The 20,459-nt window shown below is 51.5% G+C and overlaps 2 protein-coding genes and 1 pseudogene across 5 annotated transcripts in view; 1 reads left to right on the top strand and 2 right to left on the bottom strand.

Moving 5' to 3' along the window:
* The window catches only part of TNK2 (tyrosine kinase non receptor 2), a 96,046-nt gene continuing 75,587 nt past the window's right edge, over positions 1–20,459 (top strand). The window contains exons 1-2 of one of the 3 annotated variants that reach the window (XM_063704498.1): positions 1–119; positions 1,260–1,321. The gene's annotated coding sequence lies outside the window, so the exon portion shown is untranslated. The other 2 variants (XM_063704497.1, XM_063704499.1) reach the window with 2 other exon arrangements.
* LOC115934046 (uncharacterized) lies at positions 14,776–20,181 on the bottom strand. Of its 2 annotated transcripts, none has more exons than XM_063704501.1 (2): positions 20,016–20,181; positions 14,776–17,551 (listed from the first exon to the last, which is right to left on the bottom strand). In XM_063704501.1, the coding sequence occupies exon 2, from the start codon at positions 16,993–16,995 to the stop codon at positions 15,664–15,666; it is 1,332 nt and encodes a 443-aa protein (XP_063560571.1). In that variant the 5' UTR covers positions 16,996–17,551; positions 20,016–20,181; the 3' UTR covers positions 14,776–15,663. The 2 variants fall into 2 exon arrangements, with proteins under 2 accessions (XP_063560571.1, XP_030865643.3); XM_031009783.3 differs by having other exon boundaries at positions 14,776–17,548.
* On the bottom strand, positions 18,703–19,833 carry LOC115934003 (serine/threonine-protein phosphatase 4 regulatory subunit 2-like; annotated as a pseudogene).

Here is a 20,459-nt window from a genome sequence, read left to right as displayed (position 1 = left end):
CGCCGGAGGATCCCGGACAACGCGCATTTCCTGCGCCCCCGGAAGTGGCGGTAACGCCAGGCCCTGCCCCCGGCAGAGGCGGAAGCGCAGTCGCCCTGAGAGGTCTCCCGCGGCCGCAGGTGCCTCAGCCCAGCCGCGCGCCTTGGCCCTTGGCCGCCTACTCCTGCCGCCCCGGCCCTGGGCGGCACGGGGCTTGCTGCGGGCGGGGCGCTGCCCGACCACAGCTTCCTGTGGAACGTCTTCCAGAGCTGCGACCTGGCACCGCCCCGGCACCTCCCGCCTCCGCCGCAACCGCCCCCGACCCACGCGGCCGACCCCGACCCCTGCCCCGACCCCTGCCGGGTCCCCAGCGGCCTCCCCCGTCCCCTGCCCTGACCCCCGCGGCCGACCCCGACCCCTGCCCCGACCCACGCGGCCGACCCCGACCCCTGCCGGTTGCCCCGCGGCCTCCCCCGTCACCTGCCGGGTCCCCAGCGGCCTCCCCCGTCCCCTGCCCCGACCTCCGCCGCCTCCCCCGACCCCTGCCCCGACCCACGCGGCCGACCCTGACCCCTGCCGGGTCCCCAGCGGCCTCCCCCGTCCCCTGCCCGGTCTCCTGTGGCCGCCCCTGCCTCCTGCCGGGTCCCTGTCCTGTGCGTCGGGCCCTTCCCAAGGTGCAGACTGCGCCACTGCAGACCCGAGGTCGCGGCCACCGGCTCCTGGGCCAGGCCCTGTTTCTCGCCTCGAGGCGTCAGGGGGAGCGTCTCCAGGGCGCTTGTTTGGGGAAAGCGGAAACAGACTGTCTGGGCCGCTGTTAAAATGGCAGCAGCCAAGGAAGAAGCAGCGACCTGGAGTCTGGTCGGGCCAGGTGACCTTTATGGCGGCGCCTTCTGTCCCTGGTCGCTTTTCCACTGAATGAATGACCGAAACTGTAGTAACTCATGGCCAGGGAATGGCTTAGTTATCTGAGGGAATCTTTTCTTGTTTGTGAGAAAGGGAAGCTGGTGCAAATGCGGATTCAGACAGGCCAGGAGGGGAAGGAAGGGAAGGATTGAGGTGGGAAAAGAGAGGGAAAGATGATTGGCCTCTTAGGGGAAGACCACACTTGGACGTGGCTCCTGGGACACTTCCTCGATTCCCCTGTACTCCTCAGCGGGACGGGAGAGGCGGAGGTTCCAGGAGGGAGCCTTCCAGAGTCGGTGCAGGGTTGACAGGAGACGTTTGTTCTGCTTTTCCTGAACTTTCGATCGCCAGCTTATTTGGTCTTCTTGATGTTGTAGGGTTGATAAAGACAGGAGTGGAGTGATATCGGACGCCGAGCTTCAGCAAGCTGTCTCCAACGGTGAGTGGGCCGGTGGGACCTGGGCCTCGGGACCAAGAAGCCGCGAGTCTGCCCTGCTCACTAGTGGATAAGTTTCTTCCTGAAGTTGATTTTCCAAGGACAAAGGAATCATTAGGACAAATTATTATTACTGCTTCATGGTGGAGATGCTTCAGGTTTATTTTGTGGCTACCGCTGTTACTGCTTGGAGTGCCTCACCGAGCCAGCTAACAACTGCGTGCGTGAGCACAGGGAAAGGCTTCTTGAGAAATGAAAACTAGGTTGTAGGTTTAGGAGGGGAATAGAAAGGTTAGCTCTGTCCAGCCGAAAGCCTTTTGGTCAGTTGGAGGTCCTTGAATTTCCTGGGTGACTGCAGCTTGGCGACTTCTCTGAATAGACCTTCGAGGGCACTGGGGGGTGATTGCTGGAGGGCTTGGGGAGCTCAGGCAGCACTTGTGTGGGAACGTGGCTGTTACAGGAACTGCAGAAACCGGGACTGGGTTCCTGGGGAAAGGATTGGGGGTGTTGGAGGCGCTGGCAGGGGAGTTATGGGGAGGTGTTCTTATCAGTGTGCGAATACTGGGCGTTCAGGCAGCGGGAAATCCGGGTCCTTGCGTGTTGTGAGCTCCCTGGAGTTACGTTCTTGCCAGTTTCAGCTCAATTGATCCCCCTCCCCTGAGCTCTCATTGGATACATTTTACTTCATTGAACACCTGACTGCTGCTTTTTCTGTAATCCCTCAGGGGCAGTCATCTTTTCTGATTCTGTGTATAGTTTGCCTTTCCAGATCCGTGCCATTGAAGCTAGAAAAGGGGTCAGTTTTGAGATGTTGTGAAAATGTTGAAAGGCTCCTCGTTCTTAGTGGGAAGTACCTGATGTTGCCAGAGACTGAACTAGGGCGCGGGGAGCACTGCGGCTGCTAGACACTGCCTCGCTGCGCTGTGGGTGGGGGGGTGCTGGATTCAGCCTTACTGCCTAATGATTTGTGAGGATTTGTGTTTTCAGAGTGACATGTTTACCTTATATTCTGACATCCGTTCCTGATATGTGACGTGTGGGCCACAGATGCTGGTGTATTATTTCACATGCATTTATATAGATTGTTTTCAGGGAATTCAGAAATTCTGTTATCTCTACACTAGTGATTGTGCTTTCTTGATTTTTGTCTTTTCATTATTCTTAAATCCTCCTTTTTTAAATTTGCATCTCAGTTCGTTTATACTCGGGAAGTGCAAGACATGGCGACTAGAAAGAGATGTCAAGAGAACCTGGAATCCAGTAGGCTACAATTTGGCACATCTTAGCTTAAAACTTCCTAAATGTTGGCCACAGTGGATGCAAATGGCTCTGTGCATCGTCTGTTCAATATGGTCAGGTGACCACCCAGGTTCACGTGGTTTGTCACCAGGGTGATACGAGCCACATGGAGTGCCCTCGTCAGAGGCCATGTCTCAGAGACGTTTATTTTGAGTGGTTTTCCAGCGAGTGATGCAAGATTTATGATCCATTTTAACAGCCTGCTTTTTCTGCATTTGCTCAAATTGTTAGATTTTAAGTTTAGTTTTAGGTTTTCTGTTAAACTTGCTCAACTAGGAGTGGTGGTCAAATACTGGACCTCATTAGCATGGTAGCCTGCCCACCTTGGCAGGCTCCACTGGAGTGCCTTGGGGCCTGCCTGGATTCCAGTCCTGGCTCTACCAGTTTTGTGTCCGTGCCGTTACTGGGAGGGAGAATTGAGGAAATGCATGTAAGGTGCTTCCCGTGATTCCTGGCACAGAGCAAGTGCTCAGTAATTGTCAGCTGTGAGTATTAGTAGTAGCTAATACACTACTACTATTCTTGGCTAACAAGCCAGCTCAAAGCTTTGATGGTTTTCCATTACCTGATGATGGTGATGATGGTTTCCACTTACTGAACACTCACACCCCTGGGCTAGGCACAGCCCAAATCCAAGGTCAGCATTATTGTTTGGGGGTGGGGGAGACACCTCCTGCTCTGACTCGTGTGTTTGGATTCCTGTATTTTCACCAGAGGGCATTAGTCCTGCCCCAGTTCAGCTGGTCCTCAAAGCATATATAGCTCTTTAACCATCAGCAAGTGTCAGTCAGAACATAATCTTGATTTCAGCTGCTACTAAATATCTACCAGGAGCCTGCTTGAGAGAGAGAATTGCCTGACAGGTGCTGAGTCCACCATTCCTGAGATACTTTGAAATCAGTGTCTGGCTTAACCCAAGCTGTGTATCGGGACCCTCTCACCGTGGTCCCAATGGAGTTGCTTTTGTTAGGCGCCCCCCTTTACCTTGGGCTCTGAGCTTCCTCTGCCTTTCATCTCTGCAGGATGAAGCCCCACCCGCCGTACAGGATGCAAAGCCGTCCTCTATAAAGTGCGTGCGGGGCCAGATGCAGTGGCTCACATCTGACCTCCCAACACCTTGGGAGGCCGAGGCAGGGGGATCGCTTGAGCCCAGGAGTTTGAGACCAGCCTGGGCAACATTGTGAGACCCTGTTCCTTGAATTGCCCTGGGAGATTTCCTCAGCTTGTGCTGGAGGCATGTGGCCCCATGAAGCCCGTAGTCACCGTTCACCCTGAGAGACGCTGGCTTTGGGGCTCACACACCTGCTGCGGGGCAGCCCCAGGAGATGGCCACCCTGTTTCTCCTGGAGCTGGAGCTGCGCGTGTTCTCAGCAACTGTGGTGGCTGTTCTGTTTTGTTTGCATCTTATAAACGTTTACCTGATTACATTTTCCTCTTCAATTTAGCTGCTAGAAAACTTAAAGTCAGGTTGGTGGCTCGCCAGTAATGAGAGTTTAGAGTAGAGGTAAACTTTATGACATAGTCTTAGACTCTTCACTTTCTCCTCAGCCAACATGATTCACATTTACTTTATTTTGCTGTACTGTGAGTGTCTTTGTGTTTCCTGAATTCCTTCTCGAATAAGGCAGGTTGTTAGTAAGCACAGGTTTCTGGTCCATCTCATAGCCTCAGGCAGTGGGCGGTGCTGTCCGTGCTCCCTTTCTGGGTTACCTGTGGTAGCTCTGAAGTTGCAGGGCTGCGATTTGAAGCCTGATTTAGTACACCGTGTTCCTGTTGTGTTCTGTGGTGGTTTGCTCCTCACATGTGAGCATTCACCCTGTGGCCCTGTGTTTTTCCACCACACCTCTGCCTGGTGGCATCCTACTGGGTGTCTCAGCCGAGCCACTCTGTTCTGAAGAAGCCCTTGTCCTCCACCCCTTTGCTTTGGGCTCTGAGCTGCTTGTGCCTTTCATCTCTGTAGGATGAAGCCCCACCCACCCTTCAGGATGCCTGCCTTGGCAACGTTGTGAGACCCTGTTTCTACAAAAAGTAAACGTGTAGTGGTGCACGCTTGTAGTTCCAGCTACTTGGGAGGCTGAGATGGGAAGATCACTTGAGCCTGGGAGGTTGAGGCTGCATTGAGCTGAGATCAAGCCACGGCACTCCAGCCTGGGAGACAGAGCGAAACCCCATCTCAAAAAAACAAAGAAAGCGGATGCGCGCTGCTCCTGCCATTGGATCATCGCAGCATTTTTCTTTTCTCTGATGTGCGCCTTTTTCCTCACCGTGGGGGCTCATGTTTTCATAGTTCCCTCTCGCTGCTAGATTGTGAGCTGCGTGAAGGAAAGTTCATAGTTGTGTTGTATGTACAGGCACACAAAATTTGTCCTTGGATAGACACATATCAATCTGCTTCCTTCTCCTCTCTGAATTTCTTTATTTAAAAAAAAAAAATTAGAGATGGAGTCTCACTGTCTTGCCCAGGCTGGTCTCAAACTCCTAGGCTCAAGTGATCCTCCCGCCTCTACTAATATGAATTATTAGCCTATACTAATATGAATTCCTATACTAATATGATTGAAATTAGTTTGACTTGTATAATAATTGTTCTCCCAGATTGGGCTTCTGTTTTGATAGTAGAACTAAATTATTAGGCTATTTCAAGAAATTAATATATTACTGGTAGAAAAACTGAAGCTACAAAATAGCGTGATTTCTCACTTCAGTTAAATTTGTGCTTCTGAGTGCTTGTATTCTAGGTGAGATGGCACTGAGAAGGTATTTGTGGCCCGTACGCTGGTTCATTGATGAGACTTCTTTGTACACAAGAGCTGCTAAAAATTACTGTGGTGAACAGGTATGAAGAAGACTGTTCTCTGCCCTTCTTTTTGCAATAAAATGTTACAAACTATCTTGAGTTTGATCCCTTTTCGGGTGTTTGGGTTTTTTTTTTTGACATTCACATATTTCTTGGAATTATAAGAAATTAACTTTGTGCTTCTGATGTGGGTTTCCCTTAATATAACACTGATGTATTTGTAAGGGGCATTTTTAAAGCTGTACTTTAAAAAATAATAATTCTTACATTCGTTTGAAGGTTTTTTTGTTTGTTTGTTTGATTTTGAGGTGGAGGCTCACCCTGTCACCCAGACTGGAGTGCAATGGCATTGATCTTGGCTCACTGTAACCTCTGCATCTGGAGTTCAAGCGATTCTCCTGCCTCAGCCTCCTGAGTAGCTGGGACCACAGGCACCTGCCACCACGCCCAGCTAAGTTTTTGTATTTTTAGTAGAGACGGGGTTTCACCATGTTAGCCAGGATGGTCTCAATCTCCTGACCTCGTGATCCACCCACCCCGGCCTCCCAAAGTGCTGGGATTACAGGCGTGAGCCAGGGGGCCAACATGGTGAAACCCTATCTCTACTAAAAATACAAAATTAGCCAGGAATGGTGATGTGCGCCTGTAATCCCAGCTACTCTGGAGGCTGAGGCATGAGAATCACTTGAACCCAGGAGGCAGAGGTTGCAGTGAGCTGAGATAGCACCACTGCACTCCAGCCTGGGGGACAGTGAGACTCCATCTCAAAAAAAAAAAAAAACAAAAAAAGAATAGAATAACTCTTGTTTAGGTGTTACAAAATCCAGGCCAGACAAATCTAAACTTTAATCTCACACCCAGTTCCTAGATTAGTCCCTTCTCCAGCTCAGATTTGGCCTAAGCCTCAGGATTCCTTACTTGGTGGGCACCACCTGCTCCCTTCCCCACCTTTGTTGCTCTTTTTCCTCTGCTGGCTCCTCCGGGGTTGGGTGTGTTCAGAGGCAGAGACAGGCTAAAGGTCTTTGGCTTTTAGATTCTGTTTGTGGGTGAGTTCCAGATACTAGCTTTCTCTTGTGGGATATTTCATTTATCTATTAAAAATATTTATTTAGAACACACCATTCATGTGCCAGACCCTGTTCCAGGCACTGGGGAGAGGGTGATAAATGAGATCAACAAAAATACCTGCCCACATTAAGGTCCTGTTCTAGGGAAGACAAAAAAGAAAGAAAATACACGTGTCCTTAGTACATTAGAAGGTTCCAAGTACTGTAGAGAAAAATAAAGTAGGTTGGACTCGGTGGCTCACGCCTGTAATCCCAGCACTTTGGGAGGCTGAGGTGGGAGGATTACTTGAGCTCAGGAATTTGAGACCAGCCTGGGCAACATGGCAAATCCTGTCTCTACAAAAAAAAAAGAAAATTAGCTGGGTATGGTGGCATGCACCTGTAGTCCCAGCCACTGGGGAGGCTGAGGAGGGAGAATTGCTTCAGCCCGGGAGGTGAAGGTTGCAGTAAGCTGAGATCGTGCCATTGCACTCCAGCCTGAGTGACAGAGCCAGACCCTGTCTCAAAAAAAAGGAAAGAAGGAAAATGAAAAAAAGAAAGCAGAGATGGGGCAAGCAGGGGAGAGGGCTGGTGCTGGGGTCACAGTGGAGGGGCTGGGGATGCACGGGAGGGGCTGGGGATGTGAGCTTTCCTGAGTTCCCACAGTTCTCTGCCCCTCTCCTGTCTCATGGCACAAGGGCCCCCTGGGGCTTGCGGTGGTTTTGCGCCAAGCTAGTATCTTGTTCTTCCCAACAGACGGAGGCCCTTTGAGGCTTCTCTGTCCTCCACGGGGAACAGCATTGGGCTAAACCTGCAGACACCATTGCAAAGGGAATTCAGGCAAACCCGCTGGTGAAGAATGATTCCAGCGCGGGGACAGAGGCTGACATTTCTTGCGTGGGTGATTTAATGTTGGGCCTCAATTTTTCACTCCCCCCGTAAGAGTATGACATAGCCACAACCTTGCCAGGGCCCGAGGGAGGGTGGATGGACTTATCCATCCCATAGGTGTTGCTCGTGGCTGGGTGACTTGCTTCTGCCAATCAGATTTTCACAGACACGGCACAAGCCGTGTGGAATGTGTGGGCACTGCCAGGCCTGCCCTCTAAGGCTCTTGATTTTCCCCATGAGATGCACGTGCCCCGGGGAATGGCGGCTCTGGCTGTGGGATGAGAGGCGTGTGGAGCAGGCATGGTTCCCATCCTCAGCCTGGAGTCAAGGCCAGACTGGATCAGCCTAAGCCCAGCCACGCCATGGGTGCAGGAGTGAAGAGCAAATGCTAACTGTCCATGGAATTGACTTTCAAAGGGGCGTGTCATGTGCCTCATCCCAGCAACAGGGAAGGCATTTCTCTATCAGTCATTTGGTAAATGATTATTGACAAACAATGTGCTGGGAAGGTGGAGTGATTTGAGTAGATTTGGCCTCTATTCTCGTGGAGCTTCCTTTCTAGAGGGGAAGGCAGATGATGGATGGATAAATATTAATGATTCTAACAGGTTGGTGCAGCAGTCATTAAAAGTAATGGCAAAAAAAAACAAAAGAAACGGGGAGGAGCCGGTGCTGCAGTTCATTAATAGTAATGGCAAAACCCGCGATGACTTGTGCACCAACCTAACCCAGTAACCACGGGTGTGCAGATGTGGCGATGGGCAAGTTCCGAGTGCTAGGAGAGCATCTAGCTTCCCGGAGTCAGGAGACGGGGGTTGGCAACCTAACCAAGGTTAAGTCCAAGGGAGGGGGGTGGGCAGGGAGCGATATTTCAGTGGAGACTGCAAGGATGAATGGTATTTAGAGAGTAAACCCCGATAGAGAGAGGGTGTGTGTCTGGCACAGAGAAGAGCCTGTGCAAAAGCTGGTGGGGCGAGAGGACACCGTGTGTTCATCCACCTGAGGGGTGACCAGCAGGCTGGAGCTCAGCGGGTTGAGAGGAGGATGCAGAGCCCGGGAAAGGCACCCTAGGCAGAGGGCACAGAAGCGCAAAGGCCTGGAGTCAGGCCTGAGCCTGTGTGGTTTGAGGAACAGACAGAGGCCTGTCCGTCAGGAAGGGAACGGCACAGGGGAGAGACCTTAGGCCAGAGCAGAGGGCAGGGCCGTGCTGGGCACTGTGGGCTGTGGATGGTGCTGGCATTTAAGAGGGGAGACCATAGACCAGGGCAGAGGGCAGGGCCGTGCTGGGCACTTTGGGCTGTGGATGGGAGCTGGCATTTATGCTCAGGTGATGGGAATGTGTTAAAAGATTTTAAGGAGGGGAGTAACAGTTGGGATTAATGTGTATTCTGGGAATCTCAACAAAGTAAATTCATAGTTTGAATTTTCATAAAACTTCTGCACAGGCAGAGAGAAATAAGATCGTGTCTACAGCTGTGTGATGATTTTATTGAAAAACATTACTAAGTTTTTAAACGTGATTTCAAATGGTGTGTTTCTGTTTCACATTGGACATAAGTAGATTGCAAGGCTAATGGAAAGTAGAAAAGTTAACTCATGAACATAAAAGAGATATCGATTTGAAAACAAAACTTTTATTCATTTACTTCCGCTGCAGATTTCTTGACTGCTGAATTTCATGAGAAGGGATTGTTCAGGGAGGGACGTGGGGCTGAAGACCTGGAGAGGAGGTGGTGCTACCGCTGTTCAAATCTGAGGGTGGTGGAGATGGAGCCTTGGGGAGGAGCAGGTGCTGCCTTTTAAGTCTATGAGAGTCGTTGAGCTGGAGGTCCAGGGAGGAGCCGGTGCTCCCACTGATGTCTTAGGTTGTGGAGCTGAAGACAATGAAGGAGCCAGTGTGGCTGTTCTGTGAGACTCGTGGAGCTGGAGATCCAGGTGGGAGAGGTGTTTTAGCTCGGGGAGGAGCTGATGTTCTAGATTGAGGGTCGTGCAGCTGAAGACTTGGGGAGGAGCTGATGTTCTAGTTTGAGGATCTTGCAGCTGCAGACCTGTAGAGGAGCTGATGTTCTAGATTGAGGGTCGTGCAGCTGAAGACTTGGGGAGGAGCTTTAGTTGTTCGCGTTGAGGGTCTTTCAGTTGGAGACTCAGGGAGGAGCTGATGTTCTAGATTTAGGGTCACGGAACTGGAGACCTGGACAGAAGTTGATGTTCTAGTTTGAGTGTCTAGCAGCTGCAGATCCGGAGAGGAGCTGATGTTCTAGTTTGAGGGTCTTGCAGCTGCAGACCTGTAGAGGAGCTGATGTTCTAGTTTGAGGGTCGTGCAGCTGAAGACCCGGGGAGGAGCTGATGTTCTAGTTTGAGGGTCGTGCAGCTGAAGACTCGGAGAGGAGCTGATGTTGTAGTTTGAGGATCTTGCAGCTGCAAACCCGGAGAGGAGCTGATGTTCTAGTTTGAGGGTTGTGCAGCTGGAGACCTGGAGAGGAGCTGATGTTCTAGTTTGAGGTTCTTGCAGCTGCAGACCTGGTGAGGAGCTGATGTTCTAGTTTGAGGTTCTTGCAGCTACAGACCCGGAGAGGAGCTGATGTTCTAGTTTGAGGTTCTTGCAGCTGCAGACCTGGTGAGGAGCTGATGTTCTAGATTGAGGGTCTTGCAGCTGCAGACCCGGAGAGGAGCTGATGTTCTAGTTTGAGGGTCGTGCAGCTGCAGACCTGGAGAGGAGCTGATGTTCTAGATTGAGGGTCGTGCAGCTGCACACTTGGAGAGGAGCTGATGTTCTAGATTGAGGGTCTTGTGGCTGCAGATCCGGAGAGGAGCTGATGTTCTAGATTGAGGGTCGTGCAGTTGAAGACTCGGGCAGGAGCTGAGGTTCTAATTTGGGGGTCATGCAGCTGAAGACCCGGGGAGGAGCTGATGTTCTAGATTGAGGGTCTTGCAGCTGGAGATCCGGAGAGGAGCTGATGTTCTAGTTTGAGGGTCTTGTAGCTGCAGACTCGGAGAGGAGCTGATGTTCTAGTTTGAGGGTCGTGCAGCTGCAGACCTGGAGAGGAGCTGATGTTCTAGATTGAGGGTCTTGCAGCTGCAGACCCGGAGAGGAGCTGATGTTCTAGTTTGAGGGTCGTGCAGCTGCAGACCTGGAGAGGAGCTGATGTTCTAGATTGAGGGTCGTGCAGCTGCAGACCTGGAGAGGAGCTGATGTTCTAGATTGAGGGTCGTGCAGCTGCACACTTGGAGAGGAGCTGATGTTCTAGATTGAGGGTCTTGTGGCTGCAGATCCGGAGAGGAGCTGATGTTCTAGATTGAGGGTCGTGCAGTTGAAGACTCGGGCAGGAGCTGAGGTTCTAATTTGGGGGTCATGCAGCTGAAGACCCGGGGAGGAGCTGATGTTCTAGATTGAGGGTCTTGCAGCTGGAGATCCAGAGAGGAGCTGATGTTCTAGTTTGAGGGTCTTGTAGCTGCAGACTCGGAGAGGAGCTGATGTTCTAGTTTGAGGGTCGTGCAGCTGCAGACCTGGAGAGGAGCTGATGTTCTCATTTGAGGATCTTGGAGCTGCAGAGCCGGAGAGGAGCTGATGTTCTAGTGTGACGGTCTTGCAATTGCAGACCTGGAGAGGAGGTGATGTTCTAGTTTGAGTATCTTGCAGCTGCAGACCTGGAGAGGAGCTGATGTTCTAGTTTGAGGGTCTTGCAGCTGCAGACCTGGAGAGGAGCTGATGTTCTAGTTTGAAGATCTTGCAGCTGCAGACCTGGAGAGGAACTGATGTTCTAGATTGAGGGTCATGCAGGTGAAGACTCGGGGAGGAGCTGATGTTCTAGATGGAGGGTCTTGCAGCTGCAGACCTGTAGGAGAACTGATGTTCTAGTTTGAGAGTCTTGCAGCTGCAGACCTGGAGAGGAGCTGATGTTCTAGATTGAGGGTCGTGCAGCTGCAAACCTGGAGAGGAGCTGATGTTCTAGATTGAGGGTCGTGCAGCTGAAGACTCGGGGAGGAGCTGGTGTTCTAGATTAAGGGTCGTGCAGCTGAATACTCAGGGAGGAGCTGAGGTTCTAGTTTGAAGGTCATGCAGCTGAAGACTCGGGAGGAGCTGAGGTTCTAGTTTGAGGGTCGTGCAGCAGAAGGCTCAGGGAGGAGCTGATGTTCTAGATTGAGGGCCCTACAGCTGCAGACCTGAAGAGGAGCTGATGTTTGAGATTGAGGGTCGTGCAGCTGAATACTTGCAGAGGAGCTGATGTTCTAGTTTGAGGGCCCTACAGCTGAAGACCCGGAGAGTATCTGATCTTCAAGATTGAGGGTCGTGCAGCTGAAGACTCCGGGAGGAGCTGAGGTGGTAATTTGAGGGTCTTGCAGCTGCTGACTTGGGGAGGAGCTGATGTTCTAGTTTGAGGGCCCTACAGTTGGAAATCTGTACAGGAGCTGATGTTCTAGTTTGAGGGTCATGCAGTTGAGGACTCGGGGAGGAGCTGATGTTGTTCACGTTGAGGGTCTTTCAGCTGGAGACTCAGGGAGGAGCTGATAATCTTGATTGAGGGTCATGGAGCTGGAGACCCAGACAGGAGTTGATGTTCTAGTTAGTGGATCTTCCAGCTGCAGACCAAGGGAGGAGCTGATGTTCTAGTTTGAGGGTCGTGCAGCTGAAGACCCGGGGAGGAGCTGATGTTCTAGATTGAGGGTCACGGAGCTGCAGACCCGGAGAGGAGCTGATGTTCTAGTTTGAGGGTCATGCAGGTGAAGACTCGGGGAGGAGCTGATGTTCTAGATGGAGGGTCTTGCAGCTGCAGACCTGTAGGAGAACTGATGTTCTAGTTTGAGGGTCTTGCAGCTGCAGACCTGGAGAGGAGCTGATGTTCTAGATTGAGGGTCGTGCAGCTGCAAACCTGGAGAGGAGCTGATGTTCTAGATTGAGGGTCATGCAGCTGAAGACTCGGGGAGGAGCTGGTGTTCTAGATTAAGGGTCGTGCAGCTGAATACTCAGGGAGGAGCTGAGGTTCTAGTTTGAAGGTCATGCAGCTGAAGACTCGGGAGGAGCTGAGGTTCTAGTTTGAGGGTCGTGCAGCAGAAGGCTCAGGGAGGAGCTGATGTTCTAGATTGAGGGCCCTACAGCTGCAGACCTGAAGAGGAGCTGATGTTTGAGATTGAGGGTCGTGCAGCTGAATACTTGCAGAGGAGCTGATGTTATAGTTTGAGGGCCCTACAGCTGAAGACCCGGAGTGTATCTGATCTTCAAGATTGAGGGTCGTGCAGCTGAAGACTCTGGGAGGAGCTGAGGTGGTAATTTGAGGGTCTTGCAGCTGCTGACTCGGGGAGGAGCTGATGTTCTAGTTTGAGGGCCCTACAGTTGGAAATCTGTACAGGAGCTGATGTTCTAGTTTGAGGTTCATGCAGTTGAGGACTCGGGGAGGAGCTGATGTTGTTCACGTTGAGGGTCTTTCAGCTGGAGACTCAGGGAGGAGCTGATAATCTTGATTGAGGGTCATGGAGCTGGAGACCCAGACAGAAGTTGATGTTCTAGTTAGTGGATCTTCCAGCTGCAGACCCAGGGAGGAGCTGATGTTCTAGTTTGAGGGTCGTGCAGCTGAAGACCTGGGGAGGAGCTGATGTTCTAGATTGAGGGTCGTGCAGCTGAAGACTCGGGGAGGAGCTGAGGTTCTAATTTGGGGGTCATGCAGCTGAAGTCCCGGGGATGAGCTGCGGTTCTAGATTGAGGGTCTTGTTGCTGCAGATCCGGAGAGGAGCTGATGTTCTAGTTTGAGGGTCTTGTAGCTGCAGACCCGGAGAGGAGCTGATGTTCTAGTTTGAGGGTGGTGCAGCTGCAGACCTGGAGAGGAGCTGATGTTCTCGTTTGAGGATCTTGGAGCTGCAGAGCCAGAGAGGAGCTGATGTTCTACTTTGAGGGTCGTGCAGCTGGAGACCTTGAGAGGAGCTGATGTTCTCATTTGAGGGTCGTGCAGCTGCAGACCTGGAGAGGAGCTGATGTTCTAGTTTGAGGGTCTTGCAGCTGCTGACCCGGAGGGGAGCTGATGTTCTAGTTTGAGGGTCTTGCAGCTGCAGACCTGGAGAGCAGCTGATGTTCTAGTTTGAAGATCTTGCAGCTGCAGACCTGGAGAGGAGCTGATGTTCTAGATTGAGGGTCATGCAGGTGAAGACTCGGGGAGGAGCTGATGTTCTAGATGGAGGGTCTTGCAGCTGCAGACCTGTAGGAGAACTGATGTTCTAGTTTGAGGGTCTTGCAGCTGCAGACCTGGAGAGGAGCTGATGTTCTAGATTGAGGGTCGTGCAGCTGAAGACTCGGGGAGGAGCTGATGTTCTAGTTTGAGGGTCATGCAGCTGAAGACTCGGGAGGAGCTGAGATTCTAGTTGTAGGGTTGTGCAGCAGAAGGCTCAGGGAGGAGCTGATGTTCTAGATTGAGGGCCCTACAGCTGCAGACCTGAAGAGGAGCTGATGTTCGAGATTGAGGCTCGTGCCGCTGAATACTCGGAGAGGAGCTGATGTTATAGTTTGAGGGCCCTACAGCTGAAGACCCGGAGAGTATCTCATCTTTAAGATTGAGGGTCGTGCAGCTGAAGACTCCGGCAGGAGCTGAGGTGGTAATTTCAGGGTCTTGCAGCTGCTGACTCGGGGAGGAGCTGATGTTCTAGTTTGAGGGCCCTACAGTTGGAAATCTGTACAGGAGCTGATGTTCTAGTTTAACGATCGTGCAGGTGAAGACTCGGGGAGGAGCTGATATTCTAGTTTGAGGGCCCTGCAGCTAGAGATGCAGACAGGAGCTGATGTTGTAGTTTGAGGGTCGTACAGCTGAAGATTCAGGGAGGAGCTGCTCATGTATTTTTAGGGTCATGGAGCTGCAGACCCGGAGAGGAGCTGATGTTAAAGATTGAGGGTCATGCAGCTGAAGACTCTGGGAGGAGCTGACATTCTAATTTGAGGTCCCTACAGGTGGACACCCAGAGAGGAGCTTATGTTCTAGATTGAGGGTCATGCAGCAGAAGACTTGGGGAAGAGCTGAGGTTGTAGTTTGAGGGTCGTGCAGCTGGAGAACCAGACAGGAGCTGATGTTCTAGATTGAGCGTCGTGCAGCTGAAGACTCGGGGAGGAGCTGATGTTGTTCGTTTTGAGGGTCTTTCAGCTGGAGACTCAGGGAGGAGCTGACGTTCTAGATTGAGGGTCTTGCAGCTGCAGACCCGGAGAGGAACTGATGTTCTAGATTGAGGGTCACGCAGCTGAAGACTTGGGGAGAAGCTGATGTTCTAACTTGAGGGTCGTGCAGCTGAGGACTCGGGGAGGAGCTGATGTTGACGGCTGTGCAGCTGGAGATCCGGCGGGGAGCTGATGTTCCGGTTTGGGGGCCGGGGAGCTGATGTTCCAGTTTGATGGCCATGCACCTGGAGACCCAGGGAGGAACATCAAACTGGAACATCTGCTCCCCGCAGTGCCTCCAGCTGCATGGCTCCCAAACTGGAACATCGGTTCCCACCCGGGTCTCCAGCTGCACGGCCCTCAAACTGCAACATCGGCTACCCCCGAGTCTCCAGCTGCACGGCCCTCAAACTGGAACATCAGCTCCCCACTGGGTCTCCAGCTTCATGGCCCTCAAACTGGAACTTCAGCTCCCCACTGGGTCTCCAGCTTCACGGCCCTCAAACTGGAACTTCAGCTCCCCACCGGGTATCCAGCTGCACGGCCCTCAGACTGGAACATCAGCTCCCCGCCGGGTCTCCAGCTGCACGGCCCTCAAACTGGAATAGTTTGAACCCAGCGGGGAGCTGATATTCCAGTTTGAGGGCCATGCAGCTGGAGGCCCGGCAGGCAGCTGATGTTCCGGTTGTAGGGCTGTGCAGCTGGAGACCCGGGGGGAAGCTGATGTTCCAGTTGTAGGGCCATGCTGCTGGAGACCCAGGGGTGGAGCTGATGTTCCAGTTTGAGGGCCGTGCAGTTGATGACCCGGCGGGGAGCTGATGTTCAAGTTTGAGGTCTGTGCAGCTGGAGACCTGCGGGGGAGCTGATGTTCCAGTTTCACGGCCATGCAGCTGGAGACTCTGATGGGAGCTGATGTTGCAATTTGAGGGCCATGCAGCTGGAGACCTGGCGGGGAGCTGATGTTCCAGTTTGAGGCCCGTGCTCCTGGAGACCTGGCGGGAAGCTGATGTTCCAGTTTGAGGGCCGTGCACCTGGAGACCTGGTGGGGAGCTGATGTTCCAGTTTGAGGGCCGTGCACCTGGAGACCTGGCGGGGAGCTGATGTTCCAGTTTGAGGGCCGTGCATCTGGAGACCTGGGCGGGGAGCTGATGTTCCAGTTTAAGGCCATGCAGCTGTATACCTAGTGGGGAGTTGATGTTCCAGTTTGAGGGCCGTGCATCTGGAGACCCGCTTGGGAGCCAGTGTTGCAGGTTGAGGGCCGTGGAGCTGGAGACCCGGCAGGGAGCTGATGTTCCAGGTTGACGCGGTGTAGCTGGAGACCCGGGGGGAACTGATGTTGCAGTTTGAGGGCCATGCATCTGGAGACCCGGTGGGGAGTCAGTGTTGCAGGTTGAGGGCCGTGCAGCTGGCGACCCTGTGGGGAGCTGATGTTCCTGTTTGAGAGCCGTGCAGCTGGAGATCTGGTGGGGAGCTGATGTTCCAGTATGAGGGCTGTGCAGCTGGAGACCTGGCGGGGAGCTGATATTCCAGTTTGAGGGCCGTGCAGCTGGATACCCGGCAGGGAGCTGATGTTCCAGTTTGAGGGCTGTGCACCTGGAGACCCAGCGGGGAGCTGATGTTCCAGTTTCAGGGCCGTGCAGCTGGATACCCGGCAGGGAGCTGAAGTTCCAGTTTGAGGGCCGTGCAGCTGGATACCGGGGGTGGAGCTGATGTTCCAGTTTGAGGGCCGTGCATCTGGAGACCTGGTGGGTAGCCAGTGTTGCAGGTTGAGGGCTGTGGAGCTGGAGACCCGGGTTGGGGGGAGCGGATGTTCCAGGTTGAGGGCCGTGCTGCTGGAGACCCAGCGGGGAGCTGATGTTGCAGTTTGAGGCGGTGCAGCTGGAGACCCAGCAGGGAACTGATGTTGCAATTTGAGGGCCATGCAGCTGGAGACCCTGTGGGGAGCTGATGTTCCTGTTTGAGGGCCTGGGAGCTGATGTTCCAGTTTAAGGCCATGTAGCTGGAGACCCGGTGGGGAGCCGATGGTCCAGTTTGAGGGCCGTGCATCTGGAGACCCTGTGAGGAGCTGATGTTGCAGGTTGAGGGCCGTGGAGCTGGAGACCTGGTTGGGGAGCTGATGTTCCAGTTTGAGGGCCATGAAGCTGGAGACCCGGGGGGGAACTGATGTTGCAGTGTGAGGGCCATGCAGCTGGGTACCTGGCTGGGAGCTGATGTTGCAGTTTGAGGGCTGTGCACCTGGAGCCCCGGGGTGGAGCTGATATTCCATTTTGAGGGCTGTGCAGCTGGAGACCTGACGGGAGGTGATGTTCCAGTTTGCAGGCCGTGCATCTGGAGACCCGGCAGGGAGCTGATGTTCCAGTTTGAGGGCCGTGCATCTGGAGACCTGGTGGGGAGCTGATGTTGCATGTTGAGGGCTGTGCACGTGGAGCCCCGGGGTGGAGCTGATATTCCAGTTTGAGGGCCGTGCAGCTGGAGATCTGGTGGGGAGCTGATGTTCCAGTTTGAGGGCCATGCAGCTGGAGACCCGGTAGGGAGCTCATGTTCCAGTTTGCAGGCAGTGCAGCTGGAGACCTGACGGGGAGCTGATGTTCCAGTTTGAGGTCCATGCAGCTGGAGATCTGGTGGGGAGCTGATGTTCCAGTTTGAGGGCCCTGCAGCTGGAGACCCGTGGGGATGTGATGTTCCAGTTTGAGGGTGGTGCTGCTGGCGACCCAGGCGGGAGCTGATGTTCTAGTTTTAGGGCCCTGCAGCTGGAGACCCGGGAAGGAGCTGACGTTCCCATTCGAGGGCTGTGCAGGTGGAGACCTGGGGAGGAGCTGATGTTGTTCTAATTTGAGTGTGGTGCAGCTGGAGATCCAGGGATGAGATGGTCCTGCGGTTCAAATATGAGGGTCCCGTAGCTGGACTCTACGTGAGGAACCAATGCTGCCTCTGATGTCTTAGGTTGTGGAGCTGGAAACTCGCGGAGGAGCTGGTATTGGTGTTTCTAGTTGAGGGTCGTGGTATTTCCAGGGTTTCACAAAGGCCAGATTTTATTTCAGTTACTCAGAAGAGAAAGAAAATGTCTTCTGAAAGAGACGAACTCAGTCATTACCAATAGAAAAAGTATCCACTGTATTCATCTCTTATACAAACAGAAAAATATAATATTTTCCCCCTTAGAATAATATATATATATATATATATATACATATAACTTAAGGTTCCATTGTATGTAGCTGAACAATAAAATCTGGAAACCAGCGTGAAACCCTATTATTCACATGTTAAAATGTTGAAACTATGACCAAAATATGAAAACTGCTAGAGCTATCAGAAAGACAGAAGACAAAAAGCTTCTTGCATATGTACAAACTAAATGTGATAATCTCAAAAAACTGTTCAAAATTGTAATTACTTTCCAGTTTAAAAACTTTAATCCTAAATTAAAAAAAAAAAAAATCTATACACAAACCACTGATTCGCCCAGACCAAAGAAAGAAGGAAAGAAAGAAAGAAAGAAAGAGAAATCAGCGGTAAGGTAAACAGGACCCAGAGGAGCTGATATTCACAGTTCTTACATGGACAACTCTTTCAGGAATTATCCATGAAGTACTTTATTTTACAACCTGCTTTTCTTATAAAACTAAAGGTGCACTTTTTTACATAAAAGTTTTATACAGTGTTAAAACCAGAACTGTGTGTAAAATACTGCATGTAAATGTTTCTAAATAGTCTTGTTCCATTGGTTCATCGGTGACTTCTGTGGCTTCGTCATCATTTTCCATGGATGATTCTGAAAGAATCTCTCCAGTTTTACTGGAATTGGATCCTACTAATTCTTCTGTTTCACGGCAGTCAGAAGAACCAGTACTTTCAGGGCCTTCGTTTTCACTACCTTCAGAATGTAGTAAAGCTTTCTCAGCTTGAGACACATCAGATCCCTCCATTTCATTATTTTCCTCAGAAGTCTCTTCATTCACAGTTGAGTCATCATCAGATTCTTTTTCTTGTTTTTTTCGTTCTGGGATCATTTCTCTTGATGTCATAAAAGACTCTAAAAATAAGCAAATGTTGTTGTACTTAAATTTTATTTTCAAAATACCTCCACAGTTAAGTTTCATGAATTCCGATGTTCTGTAGTTCAAATCACATCCCCTGAAATTCAGCAGCAACTGCATACAGGTGGGAGAAAAGCCCAGCGTCGGCATTACAAGGAGTTCCATGATGTACAGTTCTTTCACAAAAACAATGAATGCAAGAATTTGAGGATCTCCTTACTCCTCCCTTTTACAGATGGTCTCTCAATCCCTTCTTCTTCCTCTTCATCTTCTTCATCCTCTTCTGAACGCGCTGCCGGGTACCACGGCTTTCTTTGTCTTTATCGTGAGATGAAGGTGATGCTTCTGTTTCTTCTACCATAACTGAAGAAAGTTCTCTGCAAGTCGCTTGACTGGCTGTTTCTCCGACTTCGCCTTTTTGTCAAACCTGAGTCTTTTTACCTCATGCCCCTCAGCTTTCACAGCATCTTCATCTGGATGTTTATTTCTCAGAGGGCTCACCGAGGAAACTTCTGATTCAGATGTCGAAGAGTCACTGTGAGTTTTCTCTTCACTTTGCTGCAAATTTGCCTCTTTGCTGTCTGTGCTCTCAGGCCACCCATTTGTTGTCATGGGGGCTGACAAAGAAACCTTTGGTCAATTAAGTGGCCTGGGTGTCCCAGCCCCATTTATATTAGACCTCTCAGTATAGCTTGGTGCATTTCCAGGAAACATGACACCATTCATTCGATTTAAACTATTGGAATTGTTTTTCTCTGAAGAAGGATAAACACAGCTAACAACCATCACGTTCTTTTCTACTCCTCTGAGAAATTTGTCTGTTCCTGCGTAGTTTCTCCTTGGATCTGTTAACAATTCACATAGTCGCTGAATAGTAAAAGGGATACGGTGAAATCCAGTGACAGTTTTCAGTATTCTTTCCTTTGTTTCATCAAAGGGAATATATTCGACATTAGGGTTGGGAGGACCTCTTGGCGCAGGAGCTGAAGTTCTGAAATCATCCGTCACTTTCTCCAGTTTGAAAATAAAATAGCCTTTAAATTGGGACCACTGAATCTGTTTCTCCAGTCTTGGCTACATGACAAAGAAACTGATCCAGGACAGGACAAACTTTCTTTTTCCCCTCTTCTCAAAATCTTCCAGCGCCTCCTGGAGCCTGTCGACGTCCATGGCTTCCTGGAGTCCCTCACAGCCTCCGCCTCCCTCCGCGGGTCTCTTAGGGACTGGAACACCTCCCCCCACCCCCCGACGTCCTCCCACTCCCTCGCACACCCTCCAGCACACAGGCCAAGTGGGGTGGGGGGGAACGAAGGGAGCCAGGGGAAGCGTGTGAGAGAGTGAGACCGACAGAGTGAGCACCTCCCCAAGCCGCTACCACCAGCCCTCCAACATGGCGCCTGGCACGTCACCCTAAAAAGTTATTTCTTGGTGAAGCGATGGATGACAGAGATTAATCTGAGAGTTACTATTAATGGAGAAACTTAGAACTTACCATTTTTCCTGTGAGGTTTCGGTGCTGATACTGCTATTCTGTGAGTTCTAGCAATTGAGTCCGTTCACCCAGCCTGGTGATGCAGCAGGTGTCACAGAAGGACCCTGTCCCAGCTGGTCCTGCTCCACTGCTATGATGGTGTGGCCTCTGATCTGTGACTGTGTCTTGAGGGGAGAACAGGCCCTTGATCACAAGCGTATCCATGGTGAGGTTCCGTGGATGGAAGCTCATGGATGTTCCTTCCTGATGTTCATCTGCCACCTTGCTATTGAATGCATCTTGTTTATAACTGTCTTCTAAATATTGAATAGAAATAAAGCATTTGTACAGTATGGGTAAGGTATAAAGAATATTGACACATTGGACACAGAGGACCTCCACCAAGTTTAGGGAGTAGAATCTGAAGAGACATAACTTTGGATGCTCCCTGGAGGCCCTGCCTGG

This window comes from Gorilla gorilla, chromosome 2 (assembly GCF_029281585.2).
Source record: "Gorilla gorilla gorilla isolate KB3781 chromosome 2, NHGRI_mGorGor1-v2.1_pri, whole genome shotgun sequence".
Classification (NCBI taxonomy): Eukaryota; Metazoa; Chordata; class Mammalia; order Primates; family Hominidae; genus Gorilla; species Gorilla gorilla.
Note: the sequence above shows the minus strand (reverse complement) of the source record. Positions and strands in the feature narration are given on the sequence as shown.